The sequence below is a fragment of the Quercus lobata genome, chromosome 7, assembly GCF_001633185.2.
Source record: "Quercus lobata isolate SW786 chromosome 7, ValleyOak3.0 Primary Assembly, whole genome shotgun sequence".
NCBI lineage: Eukaryota > Viridiplantae > Streptophyta > Magnoliopsida > Fagales > Fagaceae > Quercus > Quercus lobata.
In genome coordinates this window covers 28,328,461-28,344,807 of record NC_044910.1, presented here as the reverse complement: position 1 = coordinate 28,344,807, position 16,347 = coordinate 28,328,461, and the positions used below count along the sequence as shown (strand labels likewise).

The window sequence follows — 16,347 nt, the reverse complement described above, 5'->3', positions numbered from 1 at the left end:
TTATAAATACTTTTCCTTATGCAAATCCTTAAAAATGGAAGCTCAAGCCAAAGAATGTCGTAATGGCCCTTTTCAATCTCTTAACACACCCAGTTAATCTTCATATCATTTTTGAAATAAAACCAACCCATTCAATACTTAATTTCCTTTGAGAGAGAGAGAGAGAGAGAGAGAGAGAGAGAGAGAGAGAGAGAGAGAGAGAGAGAGAAGAGAGAGAGAGAGAGAGAGAGAGAGAGAGAGAGAGTGTTCAAAAACTATTGAAAAATGCAATGCTCTCATACAGTAGGTTTCAATGAAAGAAGAATTTTCTTGACATCAGAAGAAGGTGGAATGCTTGCAGAGAAGGGGTAATACTGCCAATGGACTAAGCATGGAAATCCTTTTTTGATCTTTCCCCTTTTTAATCTTATCTGTTCGAAAATGTATACATCTACCAAAAAAAAAAAAAAAAAAGACCCAAAAAAACCAAGAATTACTAATGAAGAAAAAACCAGTTTTAGCACAAAACTATTCCATCGTGGCCTCATTGTGGTTTTGGATCCTCCACCACAAGCACAAGCACAAGCATCTTCTCCCTTTGCACCCAACTGGGTTTATCATAGCCTGGGCAACTCAGCTGTTAGCAGGGCATTGAAGAGTGTGGACTGGAGTCGTGGAGAAGAAGGTGAGTTTAGAGAGAGAAGCTGTTCAGGTTTAGGCTTTAAGGGAGAAGTGTTGATTTTAGGGAAATTAATGTGGGGGCAAGTGGCTCGTTTATTTTTGGACAGAATATTGATGAGGTGGAATTTGTGTACTTTTCACCCTGAGATCTTATATAAATCTACGGTTTAAAAAATGTGTAACTTGAACCTCTATATATATATATATATATATATATATACTTTTCCAGGAGCTAATGATACCACTAACCATAATTCAGAAAGTCCAAATCATAGAAAATAATTTTAATATAAGGCCTGATAATCTCATAATGAAACTCAGCCTCCACTTTGCCTTCACACAATTATGTCGAGAAATTTTTTTATTGAAGCTGTTTGTATTGCTAATTGGAACTTATTTAGTGCCACAACTGTCCCCTGCTTAAGAAGACAGGTTGAGTCACCCAAGTAAATGACCTATTCTTATGATTGCCATTTACATTACCACCTCGGTAGATTGAGGAGGAATTTTTTTTTTGTACGTCATTAAAATTCACATTTTAGGCTGATTTGAATTGACAATTACACACATAACTAACATTTTAGTAGCCTACTCGAGTCCCAAGTAACTTTAGGCTTGATTTGATATCATCATTGCAAAATGAAATGGGTTTATCATTAGTGAAAATGTATTAGTTTCTATCACTATGGCTTCGACGTTGGGTCCAGAATTTTCCTTAACATGTACAAAACTAAAAATTAGCAACTTCTGATCACCTTCTACTCCTTCATAGATTTATGGGGACTAGAGGGCCCTAATTTTTTTTTTTTTTTTTTGAGGGAAGAGGGCCCTAATTTTTTTTAAAAAGAATTTCTGTCACATTATTTAATTTTCAATCTAATTGCATTACAAGTTAACAAATAAACATATTAGAGATCTACATGTTCCCTTGATTCAAATCCTGGTTGTATTTCTAATATTCTAATGCCTACACGTGTCTCTTCCCCAATTCCCCCTATTCCACAGACAACCCCATTAAACCTAAAGTACAAAATTGAATAAATTATATTTGGAATCAAACAAAGGGAAATTTCCATCGAACCACACTAGTATGGGATCAGCTTTTAATGCAAACCGCCCTATATATAGCACCTAAATCCAATGTCTACCTTCATACCCTCAAAGAGAAAAAGCATCTCTAATAACCCCCCAATCCCATATACTAAAAATGGCTCAATTTCTATTGCTTTACTTGATTTTAACAGAAGCTTTGTTTGTTCTAGCCTTGGCCAGTGAAAAGACTCAGACTATGGTCCAGCCTAATGGATCACCAACCTTGAATCCACCAGCTCCAAGTCCATCCAATGGTGAAAATTTGTATAATACAGAAGCACCCAGAACTAGAAAACTTGGAAAGCACCATCCTAAAATGTTGAAGTCATATGGTGAACATGTTATCAGCCCAAGCCCATCAGAAGCACCTCAAACAGTTCAGAAAATGCACTCTACAGAAGAATCCAGTTCTTCGATTCAAACAAGTCCAATCGATCCAAACAATCAAGAAAATGTGAGTGATCAAGGACAGGGGATCCTCCCAAGAAAGCAGCATCACTCTGTGGATAAGTCAATTGCTGGTGGTGGTGTAATACTTGGGGGGCTAGCCACAACTTTCTTAGTGGCAGTTTTTTGTTACATAAGAGCTACTGGAAGACACAAGGACAAGGCAGTAGCAGAGACTGTTGCTTAAATTACCAGTAATATATTGACTATTGTATACATATCACATATTGGTCTTGTTAGAAGTTACCCTCTTTTGGTCAAAACTGTAAAGAAATCTATATATAGTACATGATTTTCAAGCTACATTAGTGAAGATTGAATGATTTTTTTTCTTTTTCTTTTTAATCGGCTCCTTAACTTTGATGAAATCATTAAATTAACTAGGTGCAGGCTTTGCTCTAGTTGACCAATTGACATAGTTACAGTCACCATGTTAACGTGCATTGCACTTTTCAATATAAACCATTTTCAATATAACCCACTTCAAGTTATTTCATCTCGTTTTTGAGCCCTTTTGAGTACGATCAAGGGAGTAAGGGACCAATATTTTTTAGTTTTCCAATATCTTTTGAGGGCAGTGGAGTTCAAAATCCAATGTTCAAGAAGATGCTGTATTAAAAACTTAGCTAAATCTTGGGTTCATGCTATTAAAAGATTTGAGTAAATGAAATTAAATCTAATATTTCGAGAAAATCTACATTCTCACACTATTTGTTATTGTTTTCGAGTTGTGGTGGGTCTTGATATTGTTGGGCCAATAAAAGAACTTTTAAGTAAACTTTGGCCCAGGATTTATAATAACATAAAACATAACAAATCCGAAGCTAATGAGCCCACCCTCGGGGCTCTGGCCCTTTCTTTATATCTCTGAAATCCACCAAAATGGGCTTGAGGTTGGTCTTGTGCTTTTAACTGACCAAACACAGCTGCGAAAATAAGCGAGACCGATTTGTCTTGCAACACAAGATATGTATAAACTTTTTAGAGTCTCTAGATTGAACCGCGAAACCTCACCTTTTTATTATTGTTCTCTTTCTTCCTCAAAAGCAAAACTTCTCTTGTTGGTAACTGGTTTCTAGTAGCACTAACTAAACTCCTCTCAAAAAAAAACGAAAAAAAGTGTTGTATAACATGGCGACCGACAAGACGGTGATGGCGGTGATCAGAGCAGCGAGACCCTCGTTCCGCAACATCTACGACAAGATTGCCTTTGCCGTACACGCCACCTTCCTCGCCTCCGGCCATGTTCTCATCGCCACCGGTCCCCCTGCCTTCTCCGACAACGCCCTCTCCTCTACCTCCACCGGTACACACACACTCTCTCTCTCTCTTTCGCGATTTTGTTCTTCTAAATTATAGGTTTGAATGATTAAAGAAAAGCAAAACGACCCGTCGTTTGGGGTTTTTGTGTGCGCAGAGGAGGTGGGTATCGAAGAGTGGAACGAGCAAGAAGACGAGTACGCCTTCGTGTACATAAACCCAGAAAAGGATTGGAAGAAAGTGCTGGTCAAGTGCCTTGTCATCAGCGACAAATTTCTCGTCGATGCTCTCCCTGTGGGGGCTCCCGAGCCTCTACATCTTGAAATTAAGTATGTTCTCTCTGCTTTTTCAATTGGGTTTTTTTTTTTTTTTTTTTTTTTTTGTGGTAAATATTCAATTACGAATATGGGTTGTTAAATTTCAGTCCTGAGGACTATGTTGGTGGAAATGGGGGCACCAATTATTCTACGCAATATAAGAATCTGGAGGGTCTCGTGAAGACTCTTGATACTCAACTTCTGTCTAAATTGTATGCTTCTCCACAACCTCCTCCAAGGTATTTGATCTTAACCTTTCTCAGAGATTATCTGTACATTAATGTAATGTTAGATTCATATGAGCATTTGAGGCAGTTCCTGATTTGAACATTGTTTATTTGCTTATTTATGTGTTTTTTCTAAAATAAATTAGTCACTGATTCATATATAATTGCTTTGTTGAAGAAAAAACAAACACTTTATGTTCACGATGATGGATACAAAGGGTCATGAAAAATTACATAGCAAAGCTAAGAGAATCATGAAATTCTGAAACGTAGGTACAATGATTAAACTTCCAAACCCAAGACCAATCAAACAGGTTGCGAATCAATAATGATTTCAGCTGTTTTTGGGATCTTTCGACATACTGGAATGTGCGAGAATCGCGCTCCTTCCATGCTAACCACATTAAACAAGATTACACTAAATTCTAAACATCTGAGGAGTTGCTTGTAAAACCAATTCCTTCACCCAAATAATAAGGATGAAATCGTCATTGGCATTACCCAGTGAACTTCAAACACAGAGAAAACTTCACGCCACAAGGCATAAGTAAAATCATAGTGAAGCAATAAATGACTCACTATTTCCCCACTATACTTACACAAACAACACCAACCCACTAAAGAGATGCCCTTCTTATTGAAAATTATCAATGGTAAGGATTTCATCCCAAGTGGAAGTCTACATTAAAAAAGAAACCCTCTTTGGAGATTTAACATGCCATATGCTCTTCGAAGGAAAGGGAATACCACCTGTACAACAAATAGCCTTATAGAACGAGTGCACATCAAAGGTACCATTCGCATTTAAAGACCATCTCATCCTATCTCCGCCCTCCTCATTAGGTACCAGAGAGTAAATATGGGTAAATAATGAGGTCACTGAATCCAGTTCCCAATCATGCACCTTGTTGTGGAAGTTAATTTTCCAATTCCTTCCCTCACCACTTGCATTGGGGTTCAACAATTCAGCCACTGAGGCTTCCTTGTCAACGTAACAAGCAAACAAGACCGGATATAACTCCTTTAAAGGCGTGTGTCAACACCACGAGTCATGCCAAAACCTAGCTTGAACACCATCACCAACATCAAAAGTCACATGTTGGAAAAAAGTCTACCAGCCCATTTTGATTCTCCTCCAGAGGCTACAACCATGCAATCCTTGACTTGCTTTTGTGCAACATCCACCCCATTTTTCACCATATTTTGAAGCTACAACCTAGTGCCACAAATGTGTAGTTTCATGTCCAAACCTCCTTAAGCACTTCCCCAATAGAGCTTGATTGAAGTTTCCAATTTTCTTAATTCCCAAACCTCCCACCTCAACAGGGGAACAAACCTTGTCCCAAGCCACTAATGGGCATTAAATTTCTGCATCTGTTGAACCCCACAAGAAATTTCTGTGAATCCTTTCCAGCCTGTCAACAACAAATCTGGGAATAGAGAAGAAAGAGAGATAATATGTTGGCAGACTCGAAAGCATGCTCTTCAAGAGAGTAAGTCTCCCGCCCTTGGATAGATAAAGTCTCTTCCAACCAGAGAATCTCCTCTCCATCTTTTCCAAGATAGAATTCCACACAGAAGTGGCTTTGAATGGAGCACCTAATGGCATCTCCAAATATGTCGTAGGCAATATTTATCAAATAAAAAAAAATGTCATAGGCAATGAACCAATACAACATAAAATGTTTGCCAATTCAACCAAGTTATCAACTTCCCCTGTTGGAACCACTTCTGTTTCCTGATTAACTTTCAAGTCTGTCACAGCTTCAAAGAAAATGAGAATGATCAGTGCTTATTATTTAGAAAATGTGTAATAAAGGGTGGTTGGCAATAGAAATGAAGATGTTCAAGTGCAAAAGCCACGTCGGTGGCTATATTGAATCTCTTCATTAAGTTCAAGTCCCTCTGGTGGGGAGCCTGTTCTTCTACATGCAGCCACTTTTCAAGACTCCCATTAGGCATTAAGTCATATACAAGAGCTTTGAAATCATTGCCTCTAAAGTCAACACTTAAGCATGAAGTTATGATCTTCACTAGATTCTGATGTCGAATGTTTCTGAAGGCTTTAAATTCTGCCATGAAGTTCTTTGATGCTCCTTGTTTTGAAGGTTAAGTACCTTGACTGCAACTTCTATTCCATCTCCATCTAAAATTCCCTTGAACACAGAACCATAACTCCCCTAGCCAATTAAATTGTTTGGTGAAAATCCTTCTGTTGCTTTGAACAATTGCAAAGGATGGTAGAAAAAAGTACAATAACACATGTAACCTCAACGAGTACAGGTACTATTACTTTCAGCAATATGAAACTCCTCTGTCTCTTGAGTGGGTTTGGCAGGACATACTGATAGCTGAAATGCTCATATACTACCACAAAGTATACTGTTTACAATGGCTGACACTGCACTTGAATTCCTAAATATGCCTTCCATTGGTACTTCACCATCAAGATTGTTGAAAGACAAATTTAGATAATGCAAAAGAGGAAAATTATCAAAGTATAGAGGGATATTACCTGTCAAGTTATTATGTGAGAGATCTAGGACTCAAATACCAGTAAGATTACTCAAAGATTGGGGAATGTTTCCACCAAAGAAGTTGTTGTGCATGTAAAGTTGTTCTAAGGTCAAACAATTTCCAACATTATCAGGAATCTCACCAGAGAATAAGTTGTTAGAGATATACAGCTCCACAAGAGTTTTTAGATTTCTGATTTCTAGTGGTAAAGGACCACTCAGAAAATATTTTTAGCAAGTCCAAGGAAATGGACTGAAAACAAAGATTAAGAATTTGCTTGGGAAAGCTACCATTCAGACCATTCTGAGAAAGGTTCAATAATTGTAAATTTTGACAATTCCCCAAAGTTTTGGGTACATAGCCTTTTAAATTGTTATTATAGTAATTTTACCAAGGGAGGGAGGAATCTGTCTGGTAATTCTATTTCTAGACAACACCAGCAACTGCAGGCTCTTTAGTTTTCCAATACCACTCAGGATTGTACCAACAAGAGCATTGCTTCCCATTCCCAGTATACTTATGTTAACAAGGTTCTCAACCCTAATAGGAATACTTCCATATGTTTGATTCCCTCTATTAATAAAGGATTTAAGTTGGGATGAAATATTGACAATGGAGTTGGGCAATACACCTCCAAAATAATTATTGTCTAATCCCAACCTTGAAGCATTGCAACAAAAGAATGGTGTCATCAACAAATAAAAGATGGGAAATACTCCAACCTTCAGCCATATTAGATCCCACTCAAAAGACATGGATAAAAGCATACATCTCAGTATTCTTCAACATCCTACTCAAAACCTCCATAATAAGAAGTAATAATAATAGTGATAGCAGGTTTCTTCCTCAAACCCCATGAACTACTAGAAAATCAGCTGGGGAACCATTAACAAGAACAAAAAACCGAACAGTAGAAATACAAGCTCTCATCCGCTTGACCCACTTTTCCCCAAAGCCCATCCTATTCAATAAATAGAACAAAGAATCCCAACTCACATGATCATAAGTTTTCCCAATATCTAGCTTGCAAATAACCCCTAGGACACGGCTCTTCGCTCTACTATCAAGGCATTCAATTGTGATAAGCACTGAATCCAAAATCTATCTTCTATCTTACAAAGGAATTTTGAGTCTCTGATATGAGTTTATCCTTAGCCAACAGGCCCAACACCTTCGCCAATAATTTGTAGATGCTACCAATTAGGCTAATGGGGTGAAAATCCCTTATATTGATGGCATTAATTCCTTTTAAGGAGGAGGCATTAAGGGATTTTTCAAAACACAACTTCTATGGAAATCACCAAATTCAACAGTTGTTGTGTTAGTTGTTTTACTTGTTCCTATTTTATTCGGTCTAAACGTTGTTCTGTTCCTATTTTTAAGTCAATGAATGTTGAAAGGAGATGTATAAAATAAACAAGACATCTGAATAAAGACAATTTTCTGTGTTTGGAGGTTGTGCTCCCTCGAAGCAGTCCACATTTCACTTCATCTCAATTTCCTTAGTTTCCAAAATAAAGACAATTTTCTTTGCAGAAGTATCAAATAATTTGTGATTGTTTATATATAACTTGATGAGGGATTTAATTTTTAATTTGACTTGAAATGTGGCTTTTCATTTTGAACCCTGAAAAAGATAAAAGTATTTCTTAACAACAATGCTCATCCTATGATTTACCATTTATGATTATTTTCCTTTCTACTCTGCAGTTCAGAGACCAGTGAAACATCAAGCAGGAATGTAAACATTGAGGTTCCAATTGGCGGACCTTCAAGCCCTCAAACCCATCCTTCAGGGTCTCTCTCTCTCTCTCTCTCGTTGATAATTTGAATAGCCAATTTGACAATGTGTATGTGGTCCAATACATAGTTGTCATACATTTATTAGTTTGAACTTTTTTTTGGGCAACTGCAGTTAGGGTAGGGTCTTTCTAATAAATTCTTCACATACTGTAGAAACTTTGTTTCTGAATGTTGAACAAATTCTGTGACACTGACCTGGACTTTGCAGTGGTTGGTCCATTCTTTGGATTCAATAGGCATTGAAGGGCTAGGTGGTGTCTGAGTTTGTCAATATCATTGCACCAATCATGCTGTTTCAGCCTATAAATTTTACATTTTGTAATGGCTAGTTGTTTCCCTTCTCTGCGCACGTTCTGCTTTTACAGTACAGGATTTTCTACATTATTCTTTTCACAAAAGAAATTTTGTAATTTCTTTTTTGTTTCTGTTTGTGGGTATTTTACCATTAACCTTTAGCAAATGAAACTTGTTTTATTTTTATAGAGGAGCTAGAGTAGTGCTGCTTAATGTGATAAGTATTATAGTTTAGCAAAAAAAAAAAAGTATTATATGTTAATGTAGCATATTGTTTATGCTACATTCACTTATAAGGGATTGAATTTCCTTTGCTGATGATTATGTTTTGCTCCAGAATCCTGTCATAACGCATATTATCTGTTGGACCCTGTCATGTTAAAATGCTGATTTGGAGCCTAAACAGTTTCCTTGATGACTGTGGTTTTACAGTCCCTGAATTAAAAATAATGTTTATATAATTACTTATCAAACTATGAGGCTAATTAAATGTGTTTGGTGTGCTTTGTAGAATCATTTATCCTCCTGTTTATCCTAGTGGTGTTAGTGATATTTTTCCCAGTCCCGGTGCTGGAATGTACCCAACCCGGTAATTTTCCTTCACAAATATTTGTTGGTCATTGCCGACCTTTTTGGTTGTTGCATTTCTCATATTGTTTATATGTAAATTTCTTTTGATTGTCCTCAGGCCTGGTTTTGGAACTGGTGGTGGGAGCATGTATCTAGGTTCGTACAATGAGGCGTTCTTCTCCTGCCCCATTCCCCCACCCCCCCTCATTTGTTGGCTGAGTTTGTTTATTTAGTTAAAATTCTTTTGTCATGTGGAAGCAGGACCTAATGATCCTCGCTGGCGTGGAATGGTGGGAGACCCTGTATTCCCTGGTGGAATTGGGGGAGATCCTGGATTCCCTGGAGGACTACCGTGAGTTTTTCAGATCTCTCTCTCTGATTTGCTATCATACTGCCAAGTTCTAATTGTAATTGGTTTTTTTAAACAGGGGTGTTCCTCCAGGTGCTCGTTTTGATCCCTATGGCCCACCTGGTGTCCCCGGTTTTGAGCCAAATCGATTTACAAGGTACATTAAAAATTTAAATTCACCACAATAACTGAGTAATTCTCCAAAGTTTTATGATTAAAGCCAAACCTTGTTTCCTTAATCATGTGAAATACAGTGATAATGCTGGATTTCAATGTGATAGGTGGTTTAGAAGATATCAGTTTAATTCCTGACCTAGATTCAAGTTTCCCAATGAGTTAGAGGGTGGAAATGGGGTTGGGGTGATTTCTGACTTTGTCCCTAATACTGATTTTTTTTTTTTTTTTTTTTGGGGTGTGATCTAATTGGAGTTTGGACATATTTTCCCTGGTTTCCACATGAGTTACTGTTAGACAGTTGAATTATATGAAATACTTCTTTTTTCTGTTTTTCATAGATATTCTTAAAGCCTATGTTACCGTTCTCCCAAACTAAAAGAAAAAAAAAAGTCTATTTTACCCTATGAAGCACGGGTGCGTTTCGGGACTCGCAGGTGCGGGTGCGGGACTCGGCAATTTTTGAAAAAGGTGGGTGCGGGTGCGGCAGGACTCGGCGATTAAAAAATTATTAAAAATATTTTTATAATATATGTTTAATATATTGCTAAGCATACTTTTACTTTTTCACATTATATAAACAAATACCAAATTTAAGAGCAATAGTAGATAACAACTAAAACATGATGTTCATAAATTAAATATAATCCACAAGATTGAAACTAAAACATTCCATGATGTTTGGAAATTAGAATACAACTCATAAGTTTGAAACTAAAACAAAATAAAAGATAATCAACAAGACAATCAAACACAAATATCATCATCCTCAAGATCAATAGCTTCACTTCGAACTTCACTTTCACTAGTAGTAGCACTAGTGTTAACATTCCCAATAACTATAGCCTCCAACTCTGGCTCATCAAGTGTAAGAGCTGCATTCTCAAGAATTCCAGCTCCTCCATGCATGTCGCTCTCATTCCAAGAGTCTCCTGCAATATCCCACATCTTTGTTGCGGTATGTATGTACTCTTCATTGCGCCTTGACAAGAGTCGAAGATTAGAATGCACATATACCAACATATACCAAATCTTCAGCGTGTGCAGGAGCCATTTTGTTTCTTTTTAAGGAATGAATGAATTTGTACGTGCTCCAATTTCTCTCAGCACATGAGGATGAGCAAGGTTGTCCAAGAAGTTTAAGGGCAAGGGTTTGAAGAGTTGGAAATGCGGAGCCATGGTATTGCCACCAAACCAAAGGTAGTAAGGTCCACCTATCCGTCAAGGCACTTGGTGAAGGAAACCTCCCTCCTGAAAATTTAGCAAACTCATACTTCACCGCCGTTAAGTCATTCTCATCTTCAAAGTATCGCTCCAAACACTTGCTTCTTTCCATAGAAATTTCATGATCCCGATGTGGAGGGATGCGTTTTGGATTCTCCGAAATCCATTCAATGGAGTAATACCTAGTTAAAGATTAAAAAACAAATATAGATCAAACGTATGTTTTACTAAAAGGGTGAACTAAGGAAAATAGATAATAAATTTACTTACTTAGGATTTAAGGAATGAGCCAAGCAATGTAGTGGTGTAGAATTTTTAGTCCACCGATCAATGAGTATATCATACACCACACCCCAAAATGAGCTATATTGATCCTCTTCCAAGCCTTCATGCCGATATATCACTACTTTCACCTTCTCTATCATGGAATCCCACATCTCATACACAAGATGAAGACAAGGCTTATCTGTGTCGGCTATTCGTAGCATATCATAAATGGGTGCCGTGAATTCAAGGATATAATCAATATTATCCCACCAAAGATCACTTAGAATCATATCTTTCACCTTTTGAGCTTTTCCAACGTCATCCTCCCTATAAGAAGCCCATTGGTCACTAATAGCCATGGCTTGAAGGCATCTTTTTATCAACTTCAACCTTTTCAACGTTACAACCACCGAAGCAAATCTAGTATCAGCAACTTGGAGCAATTTTAATGGACAAAATTCATTAAACATTGCCAACCTCATATAATGGTTCATGATAAAAACACGTATGAAAGATGCATCATCAGCAACACGTGTAATCCAACTACATTCCTCATATGTAACTTCATTCTTTTCAGTGTTTTTTGCTGCACAAATATTCTTCAAAGCTAGATTGAGAGTGTGGACAACACAAGGTGTCCAAAATATTTTAGGATACTCACCCTCAATAAGAGCTCCAGCAGCCTTCATCACATTTGCATTATCAGTGATGACTTGGACAACTTTTTCATGTCCAATCTCTTTTATAGCATCCTTCAACACCCCAGCAATGTAATGCTTATCTTTGAACTCACCTGACCCATCAATTGCCTTTATAAACACTGGACCCCCATCTGATACAGCCATAATGTTAATAAGAGGCCTCCTTTGTGGATCTGACCATCCATCAGAAACTATACTTACACCATTTTCAAGCCAAGAGTCCTTAATTGGTTTCAAGAGTCTTTCAACATGAGCTCTTTCCTTTTGCAAAAGTGTTGTTCTCAAAGCATTGTATCCAGGAGGAAGATAACCCGGAATGCTATGAGTAGCAGCAAATGCATAGGAACTACGATAATGTGGGTTCCTTGCAAAGTTAAATGGAAGCCCACCGGTGTAAAACATCCTAGCAATTCTACTATCTAAATCATGTCTAGCATTATTTTGAAATGCTTTCTCCAAAGTAGTATTCATAGTCACCTTCCTCCTCTTAGCATCAACCGGATTTGTACTATGACTACTATCACTCCCTTCTTGTCTCCGAAATGGGGAAATAGGTATCCCACGGCCTGGGGGAGGTGGGGGTAAGGGAATATGACTTCTCTGTTCTTGCTCTAACTTATTAGTCTCAACTTGATCATGCATTTGCTGCATTTCCAACCTATGGCTCTTTGACACATTACGGCATGCTCTAATACCTTTGCCAGAAATTTGTAATAAATGAGCCTTAACCCTAGAATAGGATCCCATAAAAACTCCATCACAATAGTTGCACTTAAAATATGTATTTCCACCAGATTTCACAGATGCACCAACTGGTTTTTCTACTTTAGTCACATACTGCCAAAGAGGGGATTCAGCATTTGTCCCTTCTTGTGAACTTTCTGTGCTATTAACTTCATCCATTGTAAATTCAATAGATTCAATTTAACCTACAAATTAATGATAAATTAATCCAAGTTCACAGCAACAAAACACAGCAGCCAGGTTCACACTGTGAACTTCACAGCAAAAAAACACAAAACCAAAAAAACCCTTTAACTCCCACAAATAACCTACAAATAATAACTATTAACTAAATAAATTAATAATAAATCAAACCAAGTTTACAGTTAAAAAAAACACAACAATCAGGTTCACAGCAAAAAAAACACAGAACCTTTTAAGGCTTTAACTCCCACAAACCACAAATCACAAATCATAGGTTAACAAAACCCTTTAACTCCCACAAGAATTGAAAAAACAAGCAAAAAAACACAGCAAGGCAGCAAGCAGTCAAGCACATAAATTTTCAGATTCACAAATTTATTTCTAAGCAATTTGAAAGAGAGAAATCGTAAAGAACAAAGAATAAATATTCAAGAAAAGAGCAGAGAGAGCACACCTAAAAGCTGAAGCAGTGCAGTGTGCACACAGCACTCACTATGGACGGAGCACACAGAGATGAGAGATGGAGCAACCAGAGAAAAAATTTAGGGAGATGAGGGACGGAGTGAGAGAGGCGTTTTGGACGAATGGGTGAGGGTCTGGGGTTCTGGGTATTTAGGTTTAGTTTCCTTAAGTAAAACGGTGCGTTTGCACCTTTTTTTTTTTTTTTTTTTTTTTGAATTTCGGCCTGACTCGGCCGTTTCGGCCGTTTCGGCCGATACAGGCCGATACGGCCGATACGGGCCGAGTCGGCCCGATTTCGGCCGCGTCGGCGCCGATTTCGGCCGCGTCGGCGCCGACTTTGGCCGCGTCGGCTCGCGTCGGCCCGAGTCGCGATCCGCCACGTGGCGCGACGCGGCACGACGCGGGACGGACGCGCGGTCTGCGGCGTCCCTCCCGCGTCGCCGCGTCGCGCCGCGTCGGACGCGGGTACGCCGGCCTGGGAGCCGCGTCGGTGCATCCCAGATTTTACCAAAAGTAGAAAGTTAATTGCTTGTTGTACGAAGTTTTGGGCTAAAGCATGTTTTCCATCTATTTATTACATTACATTGGGAAGTTTGTATGACCTAGGGAGGGATAAATTTACCGTGTATCTTCAGCCAAAGGAAAAATAAAAAAATAACAAAATTGAAGAACATGAAAATAAAAGATAGATAACCTAGGAGTCAGCACTTAGGCCTATTTGGAGTCAACACCAATTAAAGAGAGAACATCTAGGTGTTGATACCTAGGGATAACTTGAGTCAGCACTAGTCCATTGGAAAAATTCAAAGAGAAATTGTAGTCATCAATCAAACTGTAATCTCTCCGTAGGGGTACAATATTGTACTTATATAGGCTACTAAACTAAACCCTAATTCTGACTTGGAAAAACCCAATTATTTGAGTTACAGAAATAGACTTTACTGGTGGAAATAAAATACTAAAACCTAATTAATTACTAAGACTTATAATAAATTACAATTGACCAATAAAAATACAATTGACTCCAAAATTTAATAATTAGCCAAGAGCCTTTTAGTTTAACTTGCGCCTCCCCATCCCCTAACTATTGAATTTTAAAAAAAAAAATGTAATGATATTAAATTAAAATAAATATTTTTTTGTACTTTTTCTTCATAGTTTCTTGTGCCAGCCTATGCTTATAGGAAGTACAGGGCTCTAGGAATTATCCCATTACAGGGTGTTCGTGTTCGTATAATACAGGATTTGATATTACTGCTTTAGTATGCTTTTTTTTATTTTTTTATTATTTTATTTTATAATTCAATAGTTACAACAGTTAGTATGCATTTGAGCGCACACGTTGGTGGTTTAAAGGAGACATGCAGATTCCAAAGCCACCAAATTGAACACCTCCCATTTTTTCTATCTGGCAATATATATGTTGGCCTGATCCACTTGCTGAACTGGGTTAAATGGACCTGGTGAATTTTCTGGGCGTGATTGGTAATGAACTTGAAACAGTTACATGAATTTTTCAGTACTTTGCCTAGCGTTTTGTAAATGTATAGTTGTATACAACTGGCCTATGGGCTGACTTTATCATAGTATGTGGGATTTGACGAGTGTTCAAATTGATAGGTTAAGGTTAGAGGGGTTTTCTATCTAACATGATATGTTGGAATTGAGTGTGTTTCGGGGTACATAAATTAGGGAATGCAGCACTAAATCGGAACCTCTAGTAGCAACAACAAGCATTTAACATAATTCCTTTCTGTTTCTTTCAGAGACCCGCGGAGACCTGGGAGAGGGACACATCCAGACTTGGAACATTTTGGGGGCGGTTCAGATTTCATTTAGAGCACTCTTTCAATAAACTTTGTTTTCTTGCGACACTTTCCTTTCAAGAGAACATGACCATAACCCTTCTTTTCTTTGTTTTGGGTTGTTCTTTGGGGGTGGGGGGCTAAGACACTGTATATATGTTATTAAGTTTTTTTTTTTTTTTTGGTGAGATATATTTTATTAAAGATATTGGAGCGAATGTGGTTTAATGTTTAATAGTTCGCTCTTTTCTTTTTCTTTTTTTCATGTGTGTAGATGGTTTTAAATTTTAGTATGTGTCCAAATCCATTCAGCAATAAATAAGCAAATAGCTTGCGTCCAAAATGTATGTCTGGATAGACTTAAAACTCAAGTTATTTTCACTGCAGCTTATATAGTATTTTCAATAAATAATCACATGAATACAACAATAGATCTTGAGTGGTAGGGATCTCATCAAACTAGACCTGCCAGCCTAAGCAATCAAGACGGATATTGGGTTTTAGTATTTTAGACTTGATTTCCCACTAGAGGGAAAATGTTTATTAAGTTTTTGACCCAAATTCAGCTCAGCACGTCCTCAAAAATCAAAATGCACCTCTATCAAAATCCACAAGACTCTAATGGTCTGTTTGGATCCCTTGGACTTGGATTTGGATTTAGATTTGAGGGGGCCTAAATTCAAATTCTTTGTTTGGGCAAGTTCAAAGAAATGGATTTGGATTGGTTCCAAATCCAACTATAATTTAATAGGTCCAAATCCATGGATTTCAAATTCCCTCACACACGTTGGAACTTGGAGATCTCTCATGCACGTTGTGCTCTATTTCTCTCTCTCGGCTTGTTTCTCTTCGTGTCTCTCTTTCTAGCCACAACTCACAAGCTCTTCTTCCCTCTCTCTCTCTCTCCAACTTCAAGTTTGTTTTTCTCTACTCTTATGACTTATCTTCCTCTTTAACCTCCCTAATTCTCTCTTTCTACTAAATCTAAATCCCAAAGGCTGTGGGATTTATTTGATTTTTTTGTGGGTTTGTTTGGGTTTTGTTTGATTTGTTTGTGCATCTTGTTTCATGGTATTTTCAATAATTTATTTTGGGTTTGTCTTTATTTTCTATTTGTATTTTCGTTTGTGAGATGCAAATTATGTGTTTGATGAAATGCTTTTATGAACAGTCTATGAGTTGTGAAGTAATAAGTGAGAGAATATTCATTTGAAATAATGTAAAGAAAGTTCATAATTGCTAGTATAGAGT

General features: G+C 37.5%; 1 protein-coding gene across 1 annotated transcript; it reads left to right on the top strand.

The window, feature by feature from the left end:
- Nucleotides 1-3,133: 3,133 nt before the first annotated feature.
- On the top strand, nucleotides 3,134-15,352 carry LOC115953351 (probable proteasome inhibitor). Its single transcript, XM_031070968.1, has 9 exons — nucleotides 3,134-3,505; nucleotides 3,617-3,788; nucleotides 3,884-4,015; nucleotides 8,231-8,317; nucleotides 9,129-9,206; nucleotides 9,306-9,343; nucleotides 9,449-9,539; nucleotides 9,616-9,693; nucleotides 15,058-15,352. Exons 1-9 carry the CDS (start codon nucleotides 3,331-3,333, stop codon nucleotides 15,128-15,130), a joined length of 924 nt encoding a protein of 307 aa, XP_030926828.1. The 5' UTR covers nucleotides 3,134-3,330; the 3' UTR covers nucleotides 15,131-15,352.
- The last annotated feature ends 995 nt before the right edge of the window (nucleotides 15,353-16,347 follow it).

What these genes read in the sequence shown, in the direction of transcription:
- LOC115953351 (XM_031070968.1), top strand. Translation starts at nt 3,331, where the DNA reads ATGGCGACCGACAAGACGGTGATGGCGGTGATCAGAGCAGCGAGACCC. An exon ending in CCTCTCCTCTACCTCCACCG is followed by an intron (nt 3,506 to 3,616) that starts GTACACACACAC and finishes TTGTGTGCGCAG; the next exon opens with AGGAGGTGGGTATCGAAGAG. An exon ending in TCTCCACAACCTCCTCCAAG is followed by an intron (nt 4,016 to 8,230) that starts GTATTTGATCTT and finishes TCTACTCTGCAG; the next exon opens with TTCAGAGACCAGTGAAACAT.